General features: G+C 41.0%; 1 protein-coding gene across 1 annotated transcript; it reads left to right on the top strand.

Moving 5' to 3' along the window:
* Window positions 1-299: 299 nt before the first annotated feature.
* On the top strand, window positions 300-1346 carry LOC150086197 (uncharacterized). The gene has a single exon (XM_090374827.1). It carries the CDS (start codon window positions 300-302, stop codon window positions 1344-1346), a length of 1047 nt encoding a protein of 348 aa, XP_090230953.1.
* The last annotated feature ends 24556 nt before the right edge of the window (window positions 1347-25902 follow it).

Here is a 25902-nt window from a genome sequence, read left to right as displayed (position 1 = left end):
AGGAACTAGACAGGCATTTGGAGGGAATGGTGTGATTTTTTTTTTGGCTGATGCTGCCAAAAAAAAAAAAAAAAAAACACTTGCTTTCTTGCATCACATGCCACTACTACTACTACTATTTCTAATTTTATGGTCAGTGAGTGTATTAAATAAAAAAATTATTTATTTATTAGTGGCAAAATAATTACTTCCTAACTTATTAAAAACTATTGTTGGAAATTTGTATTTGATTCTCGACAATGGACCAATTGTAAAAATGAACCGCAAAGACATGTTGGGTGCGGTGTCAAAATTCCAAGATGGCTGATCGTGAGTTACGTGAGTTATTTACCAATGAGGATTTATGGGCAGAAGTTCGCGCATGTGTTGATGTGCTCCTAAATTCTGTAGAAGACATAGAAGAAAGAGAAAACATTACAGCTATACTGGATGATTATCACAGTTGTATGAACAGAATACGAAGATTTCCCAAGCCCCATCGAAGAGTTAGAGTGATAAAACTCTGTCTGGTCGATAAGATTTATTATGCAGCTAAGGTATGTTTTTGGAAGAATATTGGTGACAGCAGACTCGTAGCTATAATCTTAGCAGGCATGAAGGCTTGTGATCACTATTTTAATCTTAAAGTACAACAGGATCTTTATCCACACCAGATAACAGCTGTGTGGGCGTGGCCTGGTCATGACGATCCTAAGAAACGCGTGGTCCAGGAGTCTCCTTTATTGTATTTCCTACGAATGGCCAATGTTAGCAAACTCCTGATTGGTAACTATAGGTTCGTTCAGGACTTCTCGGATACAATGCACATGTTCGACGCTTATACTGTTTCCTCGGATACAATGCTTCTAGTGCTGAGATATGGAGCTAATATAAAAAGAGATTCGTACCTTTTTAATTCCGAAAACGAAGGATTTCGTGTCTGTACATTTATTTCCCGCTTCATGGAACAACTGACTTTGAACCAACTGAACGATGATGAAGAAGAAGAGATCAGAAATTTTCAGGAGAAGATTAAATGTGCTCAGTTTATTCTTCGTGTTGCGCCTCAATTGTCGCTGTTAACAATGCATAGGGTTATAAGTGATTTGGTGGTCTTTCGTGGAGAGATCAGCCTCCCTATTTGGGATCTCTCTGGCCGACTGTTTTTGGACATGACATTTCCTTGGTTACCATTGCTGAAACGGCGTTGTTTGAATCCATCAGAACTGGCCCATCTATGTCGAGTGAAAATCAGAAGTTGTCTGCACGAAAATTGGCAGCTTCCAGATGGTATCCAAAGGCTTCCTCTTCCTCGGTATCTTCGAAGATATCTTGATCTTTTGCAGACTGAGAATTGTCCATTGTAAGGACAAGTTTTTTCCATATTGCTCAATATATTTTGAGATTGAGTAGTGAATTATTTTTTAAATAAACTAGCTAAAGTAGTAGTATTTAAACACACAGTAAAAAGTAGCCCACTCGTATTTAAATATAATTCATAATTTATGTGAACCATCAAAAGTTTGATGGTTATGAGATCGCATAATTTTGTGCAGAGTGCTCGTGTTAAGTAATAAATAAATACACTCGTGGTCTAAACATTATGACCACCCACCTAAACTGTGTTGAGCAGCTTCTCGCTGTGATAACTGCTTGCACCCGGCGTGGCATCGACCCCACGAGATCGTAGAAGGTGTCATTGGTTATCCTGGACCAGCAGGACAGAAGAACTTACGGAGTTTGGCAACGAACGAGGCACTGGCGTGGACTGGCTAATGCCTCGTTCCACCTCAGCACACATTTGTTTTCTGAGATTGACGTCGAGGGAATTTGGCGGCCAGGGGAGTAAAGTGTAAAGTGTGTTTAGGGTTAAGTGGCACCAGGGGTTTCCCCCATCTCCGCGTAGTTTACATTGCGGGTGAACCAGTTGACTGGAAAAGCCAGAGATTTAAAAGTGTATGGACTTTGTATATGTGTGATACCTTATACTGTTGTTCATCTGGTCATTTAGCCGCCAGACCCCTACTGAGGCCCGTCGTTGTCCCACTTTCGCCCCGTGGAGGCAGACCAGGTACTCACTAGTATATAGTTCATTCTGGCAGGTCGTACCGAATGCTTGGACATGATCCACGAACCAATTTTTTCGTTGTCTTGTTTTTCGTTCCGAGCGAAACTTCAGCAACGACTGAAGTTTCGCTCGGAGGGGCCGCCATTGTATTTGACCATCAGATGTCACTGAACTGCTAAATAGACCAAACCAATGCTAAATTGCTCGTCTATACTGGAACTCAAGGCAGCAATTTTTTTTTTTTTATGTGAACCCCAAACACGAGAGGTATTAGAACCTATAGTACTTGGTACCGTGCTTGGGTTGGAGGTTGAGAAGACGAAAGAAGATATTTGTTGACATTGGACTTGAACATCTGTGGATTGTAATTTTCAGGAAATACGTATGAAGGAAGGTTGTTCCAGAAAACGGCAGTTGAATGAATAAATGAGGAAGATGAAAAGTTGGTTCTGTGGGTTTGAAGTTGGACAGTAAATGGATGTTGGCTGGTGGCGGCACGTGTTCGAACTGTTTTGAAAGAGAGAGCGGGAATTATAGAAGCCAATTCAGAAGAACAGTGCCCATGGAAGTATCTGTAGAAGAGGCATGCAGCAGAAACAGTGCGTCTATGAGAAAGCAAGTGGAGAGACTCTGTTAAAGATGAATCATTAATTAACCTAACTGCCCTCTTCTGAATGGAATCAAGAAGCCTGAGAGAGGTTTTGGGGGCACCACCCCAGATGTGGGAACAATATTCCATGGCAAGGCGGATTTGCGATTTATACAGAGTGAGCAGCTGTTTGGAAGAAAATTAACCCCGAGAGCGATAGAGAAAACCAAGTTTTTTAGATGCAGAGGAAGCAATATTTGTAATGTGCTTGTGCCAAGAGAGATTAGAAGTCAGGGTAATCCCCAAAAGAGATATATCATTTTGCCTAGAAATCGGAGTGTCACTAAAGATAAGCATAGGAGCAGAAGATTCCTTTTTGCAAGACATAAGACAAGACTGAGTTTTAGAAGGGTTGAAATCAACTAAGTTGTCTTTGCCCCACTGGAGAATTACCTGAAGATCGGCTTTTAAGGAATTGGTAGCAGATCGGCATTTAAGGATCGGCATTTGGTAGCAGATCGGCATTTAAGGAATTGGTAGTAGAGAAGTTGAAGCTGATTGAGCAGGACAAGGTTTCTCAAAATGGAAAGTTGAATGCAATGTGCTATCAACCGCAAAACTATGGATAGGATTTCCAGTCAATGGAAGAAGGTCATTAATATACAAGAGGAAAAGAGTGGGGGAAAGAACTGAACCTTGGGGGACACCGGCATTAGTGGAGAAGTTAGAAGACAGAGAGCCATCTACCATCACCTTCAGTGAGCGATCAGAGAGAAAACTGGATAACCAATTTCTAAAAACAGTTGGCAAACCATAAGATGGAAGCTTGTTTAGAAGACCTTTATGCCAAACACGATCAAAAGCCTTTGAGATGTCAAGAGCAACTACTTGTGTTTCACCGAACCTTTCCATTGAAGTAGTCCATAAATGGGTAACATAAGCCAGAATATCACCAGTGGATCGACACTGACGGAATCCATACTGGCGATCGTTGATCAGACGGAAGGTTTCTAGGTAGTTTAAGAGTTGGCGGTTAATTGATTTCTCCATTACTTTAGAAAGAGTAGAAGTAATTGCAATGGGACGATAATTGGATGGGAGGGATTTGTCACCCTTTTTAGGAACTGGCTGGATATGAGCAAATTTCCAAGCAGAAGGAAAAACACCTTTGTAATAAGAAAGTGAAAAAAGGCGGCAAAGAATAGGAGAAAGTTCAGGAGCACAGGTTTTGAGAACAAGTGGAGAAATACCATCAGGACCTGGAGCTTTCTTAGCATCAAGTTTCATCAAAATCCTTCTGATATCCTTTTGACGGAAGACCACGTTAGGCATTGAATGGAGCATGTTGGGAATGGTGGGAGGTGTTTTACCAAGATCATTAATACATGAGCTGGAAGAAAAATGGGATGCTAGCAGGTCAGCTTTATCCTTGGCTGAAGTGACAACAGAACCATCTGGTTTGGACAGAGGTGGGAGCAGAGATGGGCAAAAGTTGCAGCCAATAGCTTTGGCAAGAGACCAGAATGCTCGGCTACCATTAGGGCAAGAAGCAAGTTTTCTACTCTTAGCCTGTTCAAACTCTAGTTTGGACTGATTAATAACTGCTTTACAATTGTTGCGAGCTTTGGTGTAGGCAGAAAATGAAACTGAAGAATTAGAAACAAGTCAATTACGATATGCCACATTATTCTCTTGGACAGCCTTAGCACATTTATTGGAAAACCAAGGTTTAGATAAAGGACGAGATTTTAAAGTGGAGTGTGGGATAAAGGATTCCATTCCTGCAAGAATAATTTCTCTGACACGATCTGAGCAAACATTGACATCAGATGTTTTGAAACATTAATCTGACCAAGGAAAAGAAGAAAAGAAGTCTCGCAGGTCATCCCATTTTGCATTCTTGTAATGCCAAACAACACGAGGTTGGGAATAGCCATGAGATAAAGGTTCCATTGGAGAAGAGACAGTCACCAAGTTGTGATCTGAAGTGCCTAAAGGACCTCTTACTTCGACCGTGTACTTAGAAGGGTTGTTTGTGAGAAAAATATCAAGCGTATTGGCTGTATAATTAGGATTGTCCGGTATTCTTGTAGGTAAATGAACAATCTGTGCTAGGTCATTAGTTATTACAAAAGCCTCAGCATCTGGACCTGCTGGGTCGGTGTGACTAGAAAACGGAAGCCAGCTGCAGTTGTGAACATTAAAATCACCAAGGACAATTACCTCACTGTTAGGAAAGTTGGACTGGAGAAAGTAAAGTTGCAAAGAGAGGAAGTTAAAGAGCTCCAAGTGATTAGTGGAGTTGGGAGGGCGGTAGAAACAACTGATGAATTTGACACAATGAGGTAGAGAGATTTTAAGCCAGAAAAGATCAAAGAGAGGAGATTCCAAATTGCCAAGTCTCTGACAGGGAATATCAGAACGGACATATGCACAAGTACTACCTTTGAGGCGAAAGGAATCATACAGCGAATAATTTGGGCATCTGAGATGAGCAGTAGTTGAATCAACCGATAACTGAGATTCTGAGTTAACTGAGCATCCGATAACTGAGCAATTGCTGCATATTCGAGATCACTCCATTCTCAAGAGAATCCTTATCCCCACAAACTTACCCCGCTGTTCTCTATGGAACAAAAATTTGAGCCTCCCCCGCACCTTCCAACCTTAAGCGTTATACACCACCGCATACCGGCTTTTGAAATTTGCTGTTTTTAAACTGCATTTTCCCCCGTCACTATAACTATCATCATCGGACGTGCGCTCGCGGTCAGAAGAATGAAGTGCATGAACATGGAGAAGAGGTTAGTTTTCATTGCCAAACTGCTCACCGACTAGATATTGGCTCCCAATATCTGGGACACCTGCTCCTGGAGGAACCCCCAAGCAATGTTTTAGAGCGACGCCCGCATTAGCTGTCCAGCATAACAGGCTTGCACTTACTGACAGGTTCCTTCTGAAGCAGATGCCTCCATCTCTGAATAGACTAGATGGCGACTTCGATGCCATGTGTACTACACCACACCACACTAAAGATTTATTTATCTGTTTGTTTAAACTTGGTTCGAAACAATGCGGAGGTAGGATCTGGCAGTGAGGGTATTCAATGGGAATGAGGGGAACCATTGACGTCTCCAAACCATGATTCCACCACTACCTTGCTCTGTTCGTCCAACCGTGCAGTTTGGTTGCGTCGAATACGCACTCATCTATCGGCATGATGGAACCTTGATTCTTCAGACCAGACGACTCTTTTGAAGTCGTCCAATGTCCGGGAACGAGGTTGCCATGCCCCCTGCAGGCGGAGTTGTCGATGATGGTCGGTCAACGGATACACGAACAGGTCACCTACTCCGTAAGCCTGTTCACAAGAGGGTCCGCTGGATGTTTTCTGAAACATTTCTCTGTGCGCCCTGGTTTTAGTCTGCCGTTAATTGAGCGATCGTGAGCCGTCTGTTTTTCTGGACAACACATGTCAACTGTCAACTAGTGATGGCTTCCCTGTCCCATGAGGTTGGGTGGTTGTGTGTCCCCCTTCGGACCATTCTCACCACACCTTAACTATTGTGGCCCTCGAACAGTCGAAAATATCTACGGTTGCTGTGATGGTGGCCCTCCTTCTTGGCGCCGCAAATCATTCATCGTTCGAACTTTGTCTAGTCCTCTCCTTTCCCAGCTGCACGGGCTTCGTACAAACGAACTGAGAGGCACCCGTGCCGTTGCTATATATGCTGCGCCGGTCGGTGACATTATACCTAGGCGCTGTGGGATGCGTCCACTCGTGGAGAGAGGAGTGGTCATAATGTTTTGGCTCATGAGTGTAAATGTTCTGCTTATACTTCTAGTCGGCCACATAGGTCAAAGAAGTTTACAAGATAGAATACAAAAACATCATCGTACTTAGCAGTTATGGTAAAATCGCCGTTAGCTCAAACAAGCGTACTACTGTACCCTCATATTTGATCACTTGGCTACGGATAGGTGTAAGGTTTGCGTTAAGCATGAAAACAACTAAGGCTATGAGGCGTCAGTGTATTGTGTTCTGTGACTGCATGAATTCTTCGGTCGGTTTGCTTTTGTCGGCTGAAAAACCTGAGTATCTGAGAGGGAAAAAATATATATATATTTATATCCGAATATTTTAGTACTGTAGTGTATATAATGCATATGTTAGTGATTAAAAATATTATTATGAGTATATTTTTAAATATTTAATAAATTCTTAAAAATATTTTATATAATATGCCGTTCTGTAATTACATTTGAGTAAGGCAGTCAATTAAGCTTGGAAATCTCATACAAAAACCCAATTTGGATTTTTTATTGTTATAAACTATTGTTGGAAATTTGAAATTTGTCCGGACAATGGAAAAATTATAAGAATAAACTTCAAAGGAATAAGTTGCAAGTAGCCTAGAAATTCCAACATGGCTGATCAAAAAAGTGAGCTTTTTGCTGATGAGGACTTATGGGCAGAAGTTCGCGCATGTGTTGATGGACTTTTAAATTCTGTAGAAGACATTGATCAAACAGAAAACCAATATGAACAATCTATCAGAGAAGCATTGGATTATTATTATAGATGTAAGAACGAAATTGAAAACTGCCCCTTAGCCCTTCGGATATTTAAGGCAAAAGAGCTGGGTCCAAAATCTGTGATTTACTATGCAGCTAAGGTGTGCTTTTGGAAGAATATTGGTAACCCGACACTCATCGCTGAAGTTATAGCAGGCATGAAGTACTGTGATAATTATTTCAACCTTCGAGCACAAGAGGAAGTTTATCCTCGCAAGATAAGGCCATTGTGGGAGTGGTTTGGTCATGATAACCCGTATAGTCGAACTGTGCAAGAATCTCCACTGTCCTATTTCCTCCGGATAGCTAATTCCAGTAGACTGCTGATTGATAACCTCAGGTTTGTTGAGGATTTTTCGGATAAAGCGTTTATGTTTCATTATTATAGTACCCCAGCCGATGCACTGCTTCTAGTACTGAGATATGGAGCTAGTATAATGGCAGATAAAGTCTTTCATCGTTCCGAACACGAAGGAATTCGAATCTGCCAGTTTGTATCTTGCTGCATGAGACAGCTCACTTTGAATGTCCTCGCCGATGAAGAAGAGGAAGATATCAAACACTTCCAGCGTAGACTTGAATGTGCTCAAGTTATTCTTCGCGTTGCTCCTCAACTGTCGTTGTTACAAATACACATTGTGATCAAGGAGCAGGTTGTATTCCGTAGAAGGAGAAATCTTCCAGTTTGGGATTTCTCTGGCCGACAATTCCTGGATATGGTATTTCCGTGGATGCCACAGTTGAAAGAACGATGTAGCAATCCACTCGTGCTTATGCATATTTGTCGATTGAAAATCAGAAGATATCTGTACGAAAATTGGCAACTTCCAGATGGTATCCAGACACTTCCACTTCCTAAAAAACTCAGACGATATCTTGATATTCTGGAGGATTAAGGATTGTCACTCGTGTGTTTTGGCAGATTATGTGATGTATAGTTTGGCAGCATATAATCGCATTTTGAGACAAGAATATTGTACAATAGTTTGGTTTAATGATTGTGGTATATTTGAATACATTGTAAAATTCAACAAGCGTTTGTTAAATTTTCTTCAGTATTACTGACCGATACATTATCCTGCCAGCTTATGTGTCATTTATAGTGAGTGTTCACTTTATTAGCCCCACCTACCCTAATGGAGCTGCTCTTCTCGGACTGTTATTATTAGTGGAGTCCCCGGGTTTAGTATCTGGTCCATTGTTGATTTAAATATTTATTAACAATATTGAGGAAGGCATATCAGCCTTAATGTCTAAGTTTGTAGATGATTTTAAGGTTGCCAAGACGATTATTAATGATAGTAATTAATTGATATTAGTAATCTTTAATAGTTAATGATAGTAATCAGGGTATGCTACTGCAACAAGATCCAAAAAATAGGCAGGTGGACTGAGAAGTGGCAGTTTAAGTTTAACATTTACAAATGCAAGATACTGTATATGGATAGCAGTAATCCCACAATAACGTACCAATTGGATAGTACCACACTGAGGGCAGTAAAGAACGAAGAAGATCCGGGGATAACTGTGCGTTCAGACACGAAGTTCTCTGAGCAGTGCGGACGGGCTGCTCGGAGAGCTCACGCAATTTTTGTCAATGATATACACGAATTTTGTCTGCAGGGATAAGGAGGTAATTATTCCGCCGTATAAGATAAAGATAAACCACATCTTCACTGAGGGGAACAAAAAGGTACTCTTTTACAAATTGGATGGTTGCGAATTCAACTAATCCCAATCTAGTAAGCATAGAGTACTCAGTTGGATTGAAATCAGGACTGCTAGCATTGTGGCTGTTGTGGGTATTATTGCATCAGGCAATCATGTAACCATTCACTGCCTGCAATAAAGATATTAAGACTGGGGAGGCGACTGAAATAAGCTGAATTCACCTTCATGTTCGTTGAACCAGTTCTATACAATTCTGGCCATTTGCAGATGGATAAACTGCAGTCATGAAGGGATTTATCTAGTCCGAAACAGTTTCCAGATTATCTGTGGCATTCAAATGTTGCACCACTGGTATCAAGAGACACAATGTGTATCACGAAAATACTACCCATACCATTACACCGCCACCACTCGCCATCATTGTTGACACCTGTCAGGATAGGCTCATCGACTCATGGTGATTTCTTAAGATTCTGTTCTCTTATCATACAGCAGGAACAACCGGGATTCGTCAGGACAGTTCGCCATAGCCAAGTGGTCAAATGCCAGGTTTGATTTGTACAAGCGTTTGAGTTGACCGTGGTTCAAGCTCGCATGACTGCTAATAAGGTTATATTCCCGGTATGGCCTACCTGAATATAAACAGAAAACTAGTTTATTAATTATTTATCCAATCCTTCACTGTCCAGTGGCGACATTCCCGGGCTAATTATAACCGTACCTTCTTGTTTTTGCTGGCAGGGGTGGAACCCAATTTGGTTGTCAGCCGCGATACCCCATCCTTCACAAGGTACGACTAATTCTGCGTTCTAAAACGCAGAATTCATCTACGTTGCTTACCACTGGTTTGGTTACCACGGATATTTCCATTTTTAAATGTCTATTTTTAAAGTCCAGCGCAATCCGATTGTACCTCACATCAGAAAATCTGAAAATGTATATATATTGTTTCCCCTTCTTTTATCAACATAAAAAATTCCTTTTTGATTCATGTGTTAAGTTTTCGTAACCTAAACGTATGAATAAAAAAACCCGAAAGAAGGACAATGCTCCTCATGTGGGTGGCTAAGAGGCCTTCATACGAGAAAAGACTTCGAATACGTGGGCCACAGAGTTCGGTAACTATACTGCTCGACAAAATTAACAGAATTTGTAGAAAACTTGGTGTAAGTCGTGCAGCTTGCGATGAAGGGGACAGAATTTGGTATGGTGGTGGTGTACCATAGAATAACAATGAAATGAGGAGACAGAGATGCTCGAATATTTGGTCACTGTCACACGACATCAGTAGTCAATAGACCTGACAGCGGTGAACCATGCTGGATATAAAGGCGTCTATACGATTCTGTCGCAACAGATGCCTTTCTTCCACCATCGCAGACCTTAGCTCACCAAGTGACCAATGAGTTAGCTGTCAGCGTGCAATGCGACGCCCAAGGGCGTCCCACACATATTCGATCGGATATAAGTCTGGTAATCGTGCTGGCCACGGCAGTCGTTGAATATCTTCAGTTTAAAGATATTCCTCCACCACTTGAGTCTGTGTGCAGTGCGTTGTCGTGTATGAAAAGAAAATCTTGGCAAACCGCACTCCTTAAAATTTGCACATAGGAGTTGAGGATCTGTTCTTGGTACTTCTGAGCAGTTACGCTACCTCTATCAAAAATATGAAGAGGAGTGCAGCCGTTTATCATTATTCTGCCCCACATGAGAACACCGTCTCCACCGTAAGTGTCCCTTTCTCTGATGGAGGGATGGTGCCGCATTCCTCCTTGTCTCTAGATGAAATAACGTCTAGAATCGGTAGGCTAAAACGGGACTCATCGGAGAACAGAACTACTCCACGAATTACACCACGTTTTCTACGTGTTCATTTAATTTTGCCGAGCAGTATAGGTACCAATCTAAGGTCCATAGTTACCAAGAATGAGATTTGTAAGGCTCTGCAAGGGGACAGAAAAATGGATTTTCAGGATATTAAGTAGGTGTAGAATCAGGAGCAGAAATTCAAACTAAGATGTAAGAATTATAGATTGGATTGTAGAAATTGTTTTTCTTCAACCAGCAAGCTTGTTATTCACAGAAACAAATTGCTTTCATGGGTAGTTGAGAATAATACTTTTCAGAAAGTATTATTCATAGGCTTGCTGGATAGGTACCTAGAGAAGAGAGAGAAAAATAGGGTATTGTTTTATTTTCATTTTGGTTGGTGCATTAAAGGATTCTGGATTCCTTCCACTGTATTCGCAGTACTTCACGACGTGGCTGAACAGGTTGTTGTAGTTGGATTTTTAGGAACATCAGGATTAAGGCCATATTGCTCTGCGTATATTGTCTGTAAATTGCGTGTTCTGTGGTCGATTTTCTGTTTATTGCTGGACGAAAAACCCGAGTTTCAAAAAGAAAAAACAATGCTGTCCTTGCCTGAGACCGACTAATTCAGCCACGTTGTGAAAAAGACTCATGAAATTTCCTCATGTCATCGACGAAACTCGAACTCGGGACTTTTCCATCCGGTGTTGGGAGGATAGAGATCCTACCAACTGTGCTACCCACGAGGGCACTAAACAGGATGGAGCATATAGAAAATATCATATATGTTATACCAGAGCAAATATCAGTTAGTTCATTATTGTTATGCTTCCTATTTTTGAATTTGATCCAAAGATTAAAAAAAACAGACCTACACTGGTGTGCAAAACTTAAGGACCAACACTATTTCTAAAGGTTACAACCACAAAATCTTTACTTAAGATACTCTTTACTAATGAGAGTAGATTCAGTCTCAGCAGCGATTCTGAACGTCAGCTAATCTGGCGAGAGGTTAGCACACGGTATCACCCCGTAAACATCAGCGGAAGGGATCGATATGGCGGTCGAGGTGTTCTCTTCTGGGGAGGCGTTATCTTGGATGGACGTACACAACTCCAGATACTGGAAGGCGGTACTGTAACCGGTCCACGCTACTGTACTGAGGTAATCCTTCCCCTTGTGCATCTGTTATTCCGAGGTGCCATTTGCCCCGAGTTCGTGTATATGAATGATAATGCCACACCCCATCGCACTGCAGCTGTTGATATTTTGCTTTTGGAAAGTGAGGACATTGTTCGTATGGATTGGCCTACCCGTTCCCTCGAACGATCTAAATCCCATCGAACACTTATGGGACGCTCTGGACAGACGCATAGCGGCACGTCCACACCCACCAGAAAATGTTCACCAGCTGAAGATGGCGCTGACAGAGGAATGAACGATGTTACCGCAAGAACTTATCAACAACATTGTTCTAAGTATGGACAGGCGGTACAAAGCCTGCATCGACATTAGGGGTGGCCATATCTCCTATTGAGGACCATCTCTTCCCTTTGTTCCATCTTTGGCAGTGATGTATCTGTATCACGGCAGCCAGTGCTATGTTGCCATTTTAGAATAAAGTCCCTCTGTACCGTTTTGTTTCCGTTGTTGTGACGATGTTGTTTCCTTCATCATTTCTGTACCTCACGAGGTTCCTTTAGTATGCTTCTCCCATATCCCGGCCACTCCTATGAGAAGCTACAGGTGAAAACCTGACTGGTTCTTAAATTTTGCGCACCAGTGTATTATGTCCATCCAAGAACTAAACCACCTGCCCATGTACATAAATTGCGTATGTTCTCAGGTAGATTTCTAAGGAAGAAAAATTCGAGTATCCTGGGGAAGGGGAGGGGGAGAACTATGCCGTGACTGACTCAGCCACAAAATGAAAAAATCCATAAGAGTTCCTAGCGTCATTGAAGAGAATCGAATCCGGACCCTTTGCCTGGTCCCGAGAGGATGGTGATTATTATCACTGTGCTACCGCGCAGACTGATCGGAATATCAAAAGAATAATTCTTGGTGGACTAAAATGGGATGGGTTGAGAAATTTGAGGACCCATATTATGCTCCTTATCACTTGGCGATTGGTGGTCTAAGAATAGAAATATGGCAGTAGAGATGTCAGTTCAAGAAGCGATGCACTCGTGTGTAGTACATGTGGCAGAATCACGGTCCTCCACACCCCTGGTGGAAAAGGCCTGAGTTCGAATTCCGTTGATGACGCTAGGAATTTTTATGAGCCTTTTTCGAAAAGTGGTAGAGTTAGTCGGTAGCATGGTTCTTTCTTCCGAACACTCAATTTTTTGTCCAGGAAACAGCAAATCAACCACAGAATACACGCAATTTACAGACACATACCTTACCAAGAAAGGCTTAAGTTCTGTAAATTGCAGCGTCTAGAGAATAGGCACTTGCGAGGTGATCTAAATGAGGTGTATAAGGCCTTGAATGGTTTTAGCAAGAGTGAAATGGGAAAGTTTTTTTTTTTTTTCTTTGGCTGATGTTGTATAAGCTTGCTTTCTCGCATTGCATGCGTCTACTAATGCTACACAGGAATATAGTCGTATTGCAATTCACAGCATGGATTTGTTCAGGCGTGATCTTATTTGGTTAATCTGATTGGATACTATGATGCAGTAATAAAGGAACTGTTGCAAAAAATAATTTCGATATCACACACTTAGTTTTCAGAAAAGCTTTTGACAGTATTCCATATACAGTATTATGTTTTAGGCGCATCAGTGACATATTGAGCTATGTACTGTATAATATCTTTAAATTATTCATATACTTGGATTTCAGGAAAGCTTTTGATATTGTTGCACATGGATGACTGCTGTTCAAATTGGAGCGATGTCGCATTAATGGAAAGTTTATTGCTTTGGATAAAAGGATGGTTGATGGGAGACGACAGAGAGTGGTAATCAGTGGACACTGCTCTTCGTGGACTAGTGTTATTAGAGGAGTTCCACAGGGTTCGGTAGTGGACCCATTGTTGTTTTCTGTAATATTGATGAGGGTATATCAGACTTAATTACTTAGTTTGCAGACAATACAAGGGTGGCAGGATGGTTAATGACAGTAATGAAAGTATGCTGCTGCAGCAATATGTTGAAAAATTAGGCAGATGGGCTGAGAAATGGCAATTGAAAATACATGGTATTACATGTGGGTAGTAGTAATACTAGAGTAACGTACTAATGGTGTGGTACTATACTCAGGGTAGTGAAAAATGAAAAAGACCTCGGGGTAACTGTGCAGTCAGATACGAAGTTCGCTGAACAGTGCAGACGGGCTACCAAGACAGCTTTTAGGGTTTTGTCAATCATATATACTGGAATTTTTCTGGCAGGGACAAGGAGGTGATTATCCCATTGTATAAGGTAATGGTCAGGCCACATCTTGAGTACTGCATACAGGTCTGGAGTTCTTAATTTAGGAAGAATGTAGAGTTACAGGAACGAGTACAGAGAAGGACAACGAGATTGGCGAGGGATACGAAAGGACACTCTTACCAAGAAAGGTTTCAGTTCTGCAAATTGCAGCTTCTGGAGACTCGGTGCTTGCGAGGTGATCTGATTGAAGTGTTTAAAGCTTTTAATGGATTGAGCAAACTCAGTGCTGATGGGATTCTTTCTCTTGTTCATACTATGCACATGAGGGGATTATGTGCGGAAGTTTGCTTTCAGCCAACGAGTAGTGATTGCTGCAACAAGCTACTATCCGTCGTTGTGGGAGTGGATAGTTTAAATAAATTCAAGGAAGAACAAGACAAACTATTAGCGGGGATTGATAGTTCAAATAGGATTTTATTTAATTTATTTTTTATTTTTTTTTTTTGGCCGATGCTGTATAAGCTTGATTTCTTGCATCATTTGCCCCTGTTACTAGATGCAAAAACCTGAATTTAGGGAAGAAAAAACCACCAACCATCTCCTGAGGGTGATAATTTTTTTAACCGGATTCGAACGGGGCCTTTCCCACCTGGTGTGGTGAGAACTGTGCTTTTATGCACTATGCTACTGCGAGGGCTCCATCGTCATCACTAAAAAAGGAGGACGCTCGGAGGATCATTTAAGGTGATGAACAAAATTTTGCAATGGCGGAAGCTTATAAGAATGTATATTTGCAAGTCACATACGCTCACTCGAAACAATTGGAAATAATCTTTGTATTATTACTAATTGCAGGACAATGGATCGATAGCAAGAATGGACGTCAAATGCATTTATTGGAAGCAGTAATGTGTCAAAATTCAAAGATGGCTGATCAGACAAACAGATCCGTTACCACAGAGGATTTATTAATAGAAATTCGCGCATGTATTGATGCACTGTTAAATTCTGTGGACGACATTGAACGAGCAGAACACCAGGATGACGAAGAACGTATCAGAGCCGTCTTGGATTTATATTACAAATGTAAGGACGAAATTGAAAACTATCGGGTAGCCCTTCGAAGAAATTTGGAGAAACAACTATGTCTAACTAATATGATTTACTCTGTAGCTAAGGTATGCTTCTGGAAGAATATTGATAACGTTAGACTCGTAGCCCAAGTTTTGTTATGCATGAGGGACTGTGACCACTGTTGGAATCTCAGAACACAAGAGGTCCTCTATCCGCACGAGATAAAACAGTTGTGGTCTTGGCCAGGTCATGACGATCCCGATAGTCGAACGATGTACGATTCCCCTTTGTCGTATTTCCTACGAGCGGCTAATGCTCACAGACTGTTGATCGACAACTACAGGTTCGTTGAAATTTTCTCCGACGAGGCGTCGGTTTTCTATGATTGCAGTATTCCACCAGACACATTGCTTCTAGTGCTAAGATACGGTGCCAGCATAACGACAGATGGATTTTTTTATCTGTCTGAACACGAAGAGATTCGCATCTGTCGATTTATATCCCGCTGCATGGTAAAACTTACTTTGAATTCTCTCAACGATGATGAGGAGGAAGAAATAGGACATTTCCAGGACAGGATTAAATGTGCTGGATTCATTCTTCGTGTTGCGCCTCAACTATCGCTTTTATCAATAAACAGTGTTATACGGGATGAGGTTTTATTCCATAGAGAGAGAAATTTCCCAATTTGGGACTTCTCCGGCCAGCAGTTCCTTAACATGGCATTTCCGTGGTTGCCAACGATGAAAGAGCGATGCCTGAATCCGTCTCAGCTTGCTCATCTTTGTAGATTGAAAATCAGGCGACGTTTGTACGAAAACTGGCAGCTTCCAGGTGGTATCCAGGAACTTCCGCTGCCTCAGAAACTTATAAGATATCTTGATCTTCTGGAGGATTGAGGAGTAATTTAATTTTGGCGTTTGACCTAAGAATATTGTAAAATATTTTAGATCAATGAAACATTTGAATTGTGAAACTTTAGTGATCGATGTATCATTAGCATTAGCATTAGCATTAGTAGAGGCATTTGATGCAAGAAAGCAAGCTTATGCAGCAGCAGCCAAAAAAAAAAAAAAAACCCACTTCCACTTCACCCCTCTGTTCGTTCAAAATACCTGTCCAGCTGAGCCTTAAACTTATTTAGGCTATCAACCTCCATCAAAAGGGATGGAAGTCTGTTCCACCAACCAACCACCCGCTGGCTAAAGGCAAATTTCCGCACGTCTATCTTACATCTGTCTTTCCTCAATTTGAATTTATGCCCTCTCAGGTGATTTTTCTGAGCTAGAGGAAGAATCCCATCAGCATTGAGCATGCTTAAACCATTCAAGGCTTTATACACCTCTATCAGATCACCTCGCTGGTGCCTAGTCTCCAGACACTGTAATTTGCAAAACTTAAGCCTTTCTTCCTAAGAGCACCCCTTTGTTCCATTCACTAATCTTGTTGCCCTTCTCTGTACTCGTTCCAGCAGCTCTACATCCTTCTTGAAATGAGGCCTCCAGACCTGTATACAGTACTCTAGGTGTGGCCTGACCATTCCCTTATACAATGGAATAATCACCTCCTTATCCCTGCTGGAAAAATTCCTGTATATCATTGACAATACTCCATGAGCTACTCTTGCAGCCCATCTGCACTGCTCAGAGAACTTGATATCTGCCTGCACAACCACCCCCAAGTCCCTTTCATTCTCTACCACTGTCAGTGTAGTACCACAGAGTTGATACGTTGCTCTGGGATTGCTGTTTCCCATGTGTAGTACTTTACATTTGTCAATGTTAAACTTCATTTGCCACCTCTCAGCCCATCTGCTCAAACTTTCCACATCCTGTTGCAGCAGCATAGTGTCAGTAGTGTCCTTGACAACCCTGCCAACCTTTGTATCATCTGCAAACTTGGACATTAAGCTTGATATACCATCATCAATATCATTAATAAATACAGAAAACAATAATGGACCCAACACTGAGCCCTGAGGGACTCCACTAATAACATTAGTCCACGATGAGCAGTGTCCATTGATTACCACTCTCTGTCTTCTCCCCCTCAACCACCCCTTTATCCATAGCAGCAATTTGCCTCCAATGTCACACTGCTCCAATTTGTGTAGCAGTCTTCCACGTGCAACAGTATCAAAAGCCTTTCTAAGATCCAAGTATATAATATCAAAGTTATTCCCTGCATCCAGTTCTTTTGTGACTGCATCATAGTATCCAATCAAGTTGGTCAGGCAAGACTTCCCCTTAACAAAACCATGCTGTGTCTGAGCTATAACTGAAGTCTTGTCTAAATGATCCTGCAGTGCTTCTTTAACCAGTGCCTCCATTAATTTTCCTGGAACAGAAGTTAAGCTCACAGGTCTATAATTACTTGAGTCAGCATTTGATCCTCCTTTGTGAATTGGGGTCACATTTGCACATTTCCAGTCTATGGGTACCTCCCCTGAGTCCAAGGAAGCTCTCATAATTATGGCTAAGGGTTTGCTTACTTCCTTTGCTGTCTCCTTTAATATAACTGGATAGATCCCATCCACCCCGGGTGCCTTTCTTGTGTTTATCTTCAACAGTTTCTCCTCCACTTTACTCCCAGTTATTTCAAGATTCTGTAGCTTACTGCTAGAGTTGAATACATCTCTGGCATTCCCCTTGCTGAATAACTCCTCATGTGTGAATGTTGATGCAAAATATTCATTTAGTTTGTTAGTTACCTGAGTAGGATCATCAACAGTTGACCCATGAATATCAAGTGGACCAATCTGATTCATCCCCTTCCTTCTAGAGTTTACATAAGTAAAGAACTCTTTGCTGTTTTTCTTTGCATCCCTTGCCAAGGATTTCTCGTAATCTGCCTTCGCCTGCCTAACCTCCTTTGTAACTTGGTTGCATATCAACTTGTATCTATCATAGGCTTCTGTGTCATGTGTTAATTTGTAAGTATCCCATGCATTTTTCTTCTCTGCCATATGCCTCATTAGTTCATCTGACATCCATTTTGGCCTAAACCTTGAACAATATTTCTTAGTTGGTATGTAAAGCCTAGTAGCTTCCAAGATAAGTTCTTTGAATGCTTCCCATTTTGAATTTGCTGTTGGTAACATCATCAGTTGGTCCCACTGTATAGAATTTAAATACTGTCTCAGTCCATCGTAGTCGCCTTTACGGAAGCAATAACCCTTCCCTTTACCCCTAATGGTAGTTACCTCTTTGAGTAAATCCCACTTCAGCACACTGTGATCACTGCCACCTAGTGGTTCATTTATCTGCAGATTCTTAATGCATGAAGAATCACTGCTGATAATCAAATCGAGAGTATTACTCCCTCTAGTTGCCTCCCGAACATGCTGATGTAGAAAACAATCATCCAATAAATCCACAAAAGCCCTGCTAGTGTGTGAGTAACCAGCCCCCAAATTCCAGTCAATATCTGGGAAATTAAAATCTCCCATTATAAGACTCTCTGATTTACTGGCCCACTCTATTTCCCTGTACAGTTCCTTATTATACTCATCAGAGTCATTAGGCCTATAGCACACTCCTACTCTCAATTTTGATCTCCCAATGCTTATGTCACACCAAACTGACTCAACACTGCACTGTCTGGCGATGTCGACTGGCTTCACTTCCTTGGTTTTTATGTGTTTCTTAACTTATAGCATAACCCGTCTCCCTTCCTATCCTGTCTATCCTTTCTGTATACGTTGTACTCCCCAAATTGCAGTTCTGCATCCCTTATATCTGTGTGACACCACGTCTCTGATATCCCAACAATATCTGCCTTTGATGTTTTGAGCAATACCTCAAATTCATCAAATTTATTTACTCAACTCCTAGCATTGGTGTACACACAAGTATACCTGCACCTGTTTCTATTCTTAGCTACCCTAACATCTACCAATAGTAAAAAAAAGAAGTCCACTCTGCCACCAGGGAGCAAACACCAAATTGGCAATTGCTGCCGGTGCTCATCCCTAGGGCCGGGCCTGGGTTAACCTTTCCTGTCTGTGCACAATGACGAACTCCACACCCATTGGATGAAGTGCAATACTGGTAGGTGTCACCTTTGCGACATCCTGGCTACCCACAGCAGGAAGGAGTAAATCCCACAGCTGAGGTCGAGGATTTCCTGTGCGGACGTGCCTTTCTGCCGCTCTTGGAATAGAGAAGTTTTTTCTGATTTATTTTCTGCTTTATTAGTTTAAATTGACATATTAACTTATTTCTAGAGTAGCTTTATATTCCTATTTACGGTACTTAAAGTTAAAATAACTTAGATAGAGATTTTGTAGGTATTACTTAGTATCGGAAAGGGTATCAAATCCACGTGTTTACCGTTCATAAACGGCCGCCATTGCTACGTGAAAATTAATCAGTAAAATCTATTAATCTTGTCGAACTTCATTGGCAATTAAATTGTAATTTTAACTATACATATAACCACTTAGGTTACGGAACATAAATAATTAGTAAAAATAAATAATTAATACATAACTTGATACAGAAGGTATATAAAGGGATTTCGTAGATAACACTCGTTACTGAAGCGCGATACAGCATATCCGGAATTCGATAGCATTAGCTTTGTATAGTATAGTGCATAATATAATATTGTCAATTAATCAGTACATCTATTAATCTTGTTAAACTTCATTGTCAATTAAATTGTACTTTTAACTATATATATATAACGACTTAGAGTACAAACGTAGCAAATAATTAATACATACTTGATACGGAAGTTATATAAAGGGAACTCGTAGATAACACTCGATACCGAAAAATAAATATAGCGTTATAACTGTGTTAAGATACAAGTTTAAGGTTTTAATTTTGTTCTGAAATTGTAATTTTATTGACATTTAAATCGAAATCATGACTCTGACCAGAGCAGCAAAGCAAAAGGCTCAAGCTAATGGGAGTGCTGTGACTCAGGGGAGAACTGAGGGGGGCGGTTGCCCCCTAAATCACGGCCTTTTAAGATGCACTGTTTGCTTGATGTTTGCGGAGCAATCGGGTACGGGACATGATACTGCCATGGGGGATGTCTTTGTGTGTGCACGATGCAAGGAGTGCAAGGAAATTAGGCGACAACTCGGCGTTGTTATGGGCCTATATGAGACCTTGAAGGACAGGGTGGATGCCCTCGAAGGAAATAAATTGAGGGGCCCATCAAGCTCTCAGCTGCCCACATCAACACCAGAGCTTGGACTTGGTCATCTTGCAACACAGAGGCAGCCCCCAAGGCAGAATGCGCTGGTCCAACAGGAACTAGTAGTTGTTGGTGACTCAATTGTCAGGGAAACAGGGAACATGCTTTGTAAAAAGGATAGGTGGAACAGGACCAGGGTATGTCTGCCAGGGGCAAAGGTTGATGACGTTGTAGAGCAGATATCATCTTTTAAGGGCACAAAAGGTGATATAGTTGTACACGTTGGCACTAATGATATTAAGAGTAGGAGACCAGCGGAATTACTTAACAAGTACAGGTCACTGTTGAAAAAAAGCCGTGAAGTAGGGTTGAATTTGAAAGTGTCTGCAATTCTGCCCAGACACGATAGGAGGGAGTATATGATGAGAGCCTTGTCGATCAATTCGGCCCTGGAAAGATTGTGCAAGGCTGAAGGGGTAGAATTTTTTTCAGCCTGGACTGTACTTGTTAACAGGAGAGATTGCTTCTACAGGGATGGGATACACTTAAATAGAAAGGGTGCAAGAATATTTGCTGATGCTATCGAGGCAGTGTTAGGTGGGTCGGAAAACTGCTAGCTTGGGGGGAGACAAAGACTAATGGATTAACAGTAGCCACGGGCAGAGGTGAAAGAGATTCTTGCACTGCTTCTATTGGAATGAGCAGAAGCCTGAAAAACAAGATGCAGGATATTTCAGAGACTGCTGGAAGTCATTGCGGTACAAGTAAACACATGGGTTGTGTTAGGGTAGCTAAGAATAGAAACAGGTGCATGTATACTTGCGTGTACACTAATGCTAGGAGTTTAGTAAATAAATTTGATGAATTTGAGGTATTACTCAAAACATCAAAGGCAGATATTGTTGGGATATCAGAGACGTGGTGTCACACAGATATAAGGAATGCAGAACTGGAATTTGGGGAGTACAACGTCTACAGAAAGGATAGGAAGGGAGGAGGGGTTATGCTATTAGTTAAAAAACACATAAAATCCAAGGAAGTGAAGCCAGTTGACATCGCTGGACAGTGCAGTGTTGAGTCAGTTTGGTGTGACATAAGCATAGGTAAATCAAAATTGAGAGTAGGAGTGTGCTATAGGCCTAATGACTCTGATGAGTATAATAAGATACTGTACAGGGAAATAGAGTGGGCCAGTAAATCAGAGAGTCTTATAATGGGGGATTTTAATTTCCCAGATATTGACTGGAATTTGTGGGTTGGTCACTCACACACTAGCAAGGCTTTTGTGGATTTATTGGATGATTGTTTTCTACACCAGCATGTTCGGGAGGCAACTAGAGGGAGTAATACTCTTGATCTGATTATCAGTAGTGATTCTTCATGCATTAGGAATCTGCAGATAAATGAACCACTGGGTGGCAGTGATCACAGTGTGCTGAAGTGGGATTTACTCAAGGAGGTAACTACCATCAGAGGTAAAGGGAAGGGTTTTTGCTTTCGTAAAGGAGACTATGCTGGTCTGAGACAGTATTTAAATTCTATACAGTGGGACCAACTGATGATGTTACCAACAGCAAATTCAAAATGGGAAGCATTCAAGGAACTAATCTTAGAAGCTACCAGGCTTTACATACCAACCAAGAAATATTGTTCAAGGTTCAGGCCTAAATGGTTGTCAGATGAACTAATGAGACATATGGCAGAGAAGAAAAATGCATGGGATACATACAAATTAATGGGTGACGTGGAAGCCTATGATAGATATAAGTTGGTCTGTAACCAAGTCACAAAGGAGATTAGGCAGGCAAAGGCAGATTATGAGAAATCCTTGGCAAAGGATGCAAAGAAAAACAGAAAAGAGTTCTTTACCTATTTAAACTCAAGAAGGAAAGGGATGAATCAGATTGGTCCACTGGATGTTGATGGTTCAACAGTTGAGGATCCAGCTCAGGTGGCTAACAATCTAAACGAGTATTTTGCATCTACATTCACACATGAGGAGTTATTCAGGAAGGGGAATGTCGTAGGTGAAGTAAACATTGGCAGTGAGCTAGATGATTTTCTAATAACTGAGAGGAAAGTGGAGGAGAAATTGTTGAGGATAAACATAAAAAAGGCACCCGGGGTGGATGGGATCTATCCAGTTATATTAAAGGAGGCAGCAAAGGAAGTAAGCAAACCCCTAGCCATAATTATGAGAGCTTCTTTGGACTCAGGGGAGGTACCCATGGACTGGAGATGTGCAAATGTAACCCCAATTCACAAAGGAGGATCAAAGGCTGACAAAAGTAATTATAGACCTGTTAGTTTAACTTCGGTTCCAGGAAAATTAATGGAGGCACTGGTTAAAGAAGCACTGCAGGATCATCTGGACAAGAATTCAGTTATAGCTCAGACACAGCATGGGTTTGTTAAGGGCAGGTCTTGTCTGACCAATTTGATTGGATACTATGATGTAGTCACAAAAGAACTGGATGCAGGGAATAACTTTGATATTATATATTTGGATCTTAGAAAGGCTTTTGATACTGTTGCGCATGGAAGACTGCTGCACAAATTGGAGAAGTGTGGCATTCGAGGCAAATTGCTGCTATGGATAAAGGGATGGTTGAGTGGCAGAAGACAGAGAGTGGTAATCAATGGACACTGCTCAACGTGGACTAATGTTATTAGTGGAGTTCCTCAGGGTTCAGTGTTGGGTCCATTGTTGTTTTCTGTATTTATAAATGATATTGATGATGGTGTATCAGGCTTAATGTAAGTTTGCAGACGATACAAAGGTTGGCATGGTTGTTAAGGACACTACTGATACTATGCTGCTGCAACAGGATCTGGAAAGGTTGAGCAGATGGGCTGAGAGGTGGCAAATGAAGTTTAACATTGACAAATGTAAAGTACTACATATGGGAAACAGTAACCCCAGATCAACGTATTAACTCTGTGGTACTACGCTGACAGTGGTAGAGAATGAAAAGGACCTGGGGGTAATTGTGCAGGCAGATATGAAGTTCTCTGAGCAGTGCAGACGAGCTGCAAGAGTAGCTCATGGTGTCTTGTCAATGATATACAGGAATTTTTCTAGCAGGGACAGGGATGTGATTATTCCCTTGTATAAGGCATTGGTCAGGCCACACCTTGAGTACTGTATACAGGTCTGGAGGCCTCATTTCAAGAAGGATGTAGAGCTGCTGGAACGAGTACAGAGAAGGGCAACAAGATTAGTGAATGGAACAAAGGGTTGCTCTTACGAAGAAAGGCTTAAGTTTTGCAAATTACAGAGCCTGGAGACTAGGCATCGCCGAGGTGATCTGATAGAGGTGTACAAGGCTTTGAATGGCTTGAGCATGCTCAATGCCGATGGAATTCTTCCTCTTGCTCAGAATAATCACCTGAGAGGGCATAAATTCAAATTGAGGAAGGACGGATGTCGGATAGATGTGTGGAAATTCGCCTTTAGCCAGCGGGCAGTTGGTTTGTGGAATAGACTTCCATCGCTTGTTGTTGAAGTTGATAGCCTAAACAAATTTAAGGCTCAGCTGGACAGGTATTTCGAACGAATTGAGGGGTGAAATGGGAGTAGTGGTTGTTTTTTTTCTTTTTTTTTTGGCTGATGCTGAATAAGCTTGCTTTCTTGCATCATATGCCTCTACTAATGCTAATGCTAATTCATGATGCCAGCAAACAAAAAACAAACTCTTGGCTGCCTGCAAAAGAAAAAAAAAATACATCTAGACTAACTCAGCGATAATCCTGCACCTTAGCATTATAAAATGCTAGCAAAAAAAAAAGCGTACAGAAAGAACTGCCACACTTAATCACTGTCACTCAGTACATTAAGCTGTCTCCTCTTCTGGCAAACTCCTGAAATGTCTGAAAATACTAAACTAGATAACAATTTATGTTCATTACCTCTACATAAATCAACCACCACATTTACGAGATTAATTCTTATCTGATCGTAAACTGAACAATCAAATAACACATGGTCCCAAGTCTCTAAAGCTTAACAAACACAATACAGGTCAGCTCCATCCCTAGCTCACACAACTTGCCCTTCAAAGATCCATGACCAGTTAATAAGTAAGAAGTTTCCATTCTAAAATTAAACTGCTTGTTCTTCTTATAATCTATATTATGAGTTACATCAGGAATAAACCTTCTGGTCACAGCTCGGGTCACACTGGAATCCATCTTTCCTGCCAAATTCCTATTAGTTTTGACATAATATTCCTATTAGATATCTTTCGTTCAACTTGAATGTCATTAGTAATACCAATAATAGTAAATGGCCTACACTTCCTGGCAAAATAACAGAATGCCCTAAAAATTATAAACAAATTCAAAGGAACCCATCAGACGGGTACTTGTATTTAAAGAATATATATTTTGTTTATGATTTTCAGGGAATTCTGGGGCAAATTGAGCTTGTCAAAATCTATCGCTATTCATCAGTTATTGAGTTTGGTTTTGATTGAAAATCATGGGTTTATATGGTCCCCAGGCCTTTAGATAATTAATAATTAACCAATGATTTCATTATAGTACAAATTTTGATTATATTAGGAATGAGATCTTTGAATGCTTTTACTGTTAGGAAAAGTGCTTGTCTTCATTTCTAATGTTTAACTAGTGTTTTTCGTTCTGTATGTGAGCAAGACATATGAACTCTGTTAGCTGTCATTATAAATTGTTTACATATTTCATTTAAGCAATTTATGAGATGTATGGTTACACCTCAAATGAGAGATACTTGCATAGTCATGTAATTGATTAATTAAGATATTTTATTACTATTTATGATGCCACTACACTGCCCCATCACTTGATTAGGGCCATGGAGGTTGACTATATGCAAATCAGAGGTCCAGCACAAATTAAACAGTGTGCAGGATCTTATGGATTGCCAAAGCGGTATGATTGTTGGTATACATCCAGCAGGTGCTACAATTGCACTTCAATGTTCAAAACCTAGTCTTTAATGAATGGAAAAACTTCTGAAAACAGATGCAACTGCAGCCAAAAATGTAAGGTGACAGAGAAAGATGCTTGACATCTGCCACTGATTATAAAGTGGCCAAATGATGGAAAAATTAACTTTGGCACTTCATGCAGGAACATCACAAGGCATCAATACCCACACCATACAAAGAAGTTAGAATGCATTATGGGAGTAGATATTCACAGAATCCACTGATCTTGGACACCAGCTTGAAAATATTACTGCATTGGTGCTAGGAACAAAAAGGATGAAAGCAGGATTGGAGGTAAGTTACATATTCTGATGAGTCTCAATATATGCTCTTTAGTACTGAAGAAAGAGTGCATGTATGGAGAAACCACACAAGGGCAACAGACCAATCCATTTGCATAGGAACAACACAGGCTGTTATGTAATTCTGTGGGGCATAACCTTGATTCCACTGCAGGGCACCATGAATATCACTGCAGATTAGGTGCACCAGGCATGTTTATTCCCATGGACAGGGGCCTTCAAGGTGACAGTTCAACCACTGTCCACTGCATCAAATGAGTGGCTTGAGGAGCAAAGGAATATTTCAAACATCCAATCTGGCTAGTCTAATGTTGAGATCAAATCTCACTAAGCA

The sequence above is a fragment of the Mastigoproctus giganteus genome, chromosome 5 (assembly GCF_048544385.1).
Source record: "Mastigoproctus giganteus isolate SK-2022 chromosome 5, ASM4854438v1, whole genome shotgun sequence".
Classification (NCBI taxonomy): domain Eukaryota; kingdom Metazoa; phylum Arthropoda; class Arachnida; order Uropygi; family Thelyphonidae; genus Mastigoproctus; species Mastigoproctus giganteus.
The sequence above is the reverse complement of the archived record's forward strand: the minus strand, read 5'-3'. Positions and strand labels throughout refer to the sequence as shown.

Bases quoted from the DNA above. Each gene is read 5' to 3' on its own strand.
- LOC150086197 (XM_090374827.1), top strand. From the start codon at position 300: ATGGCTGATCGTGAGTTACGTGAGTTATTTACCAATGAGGATTTATGG.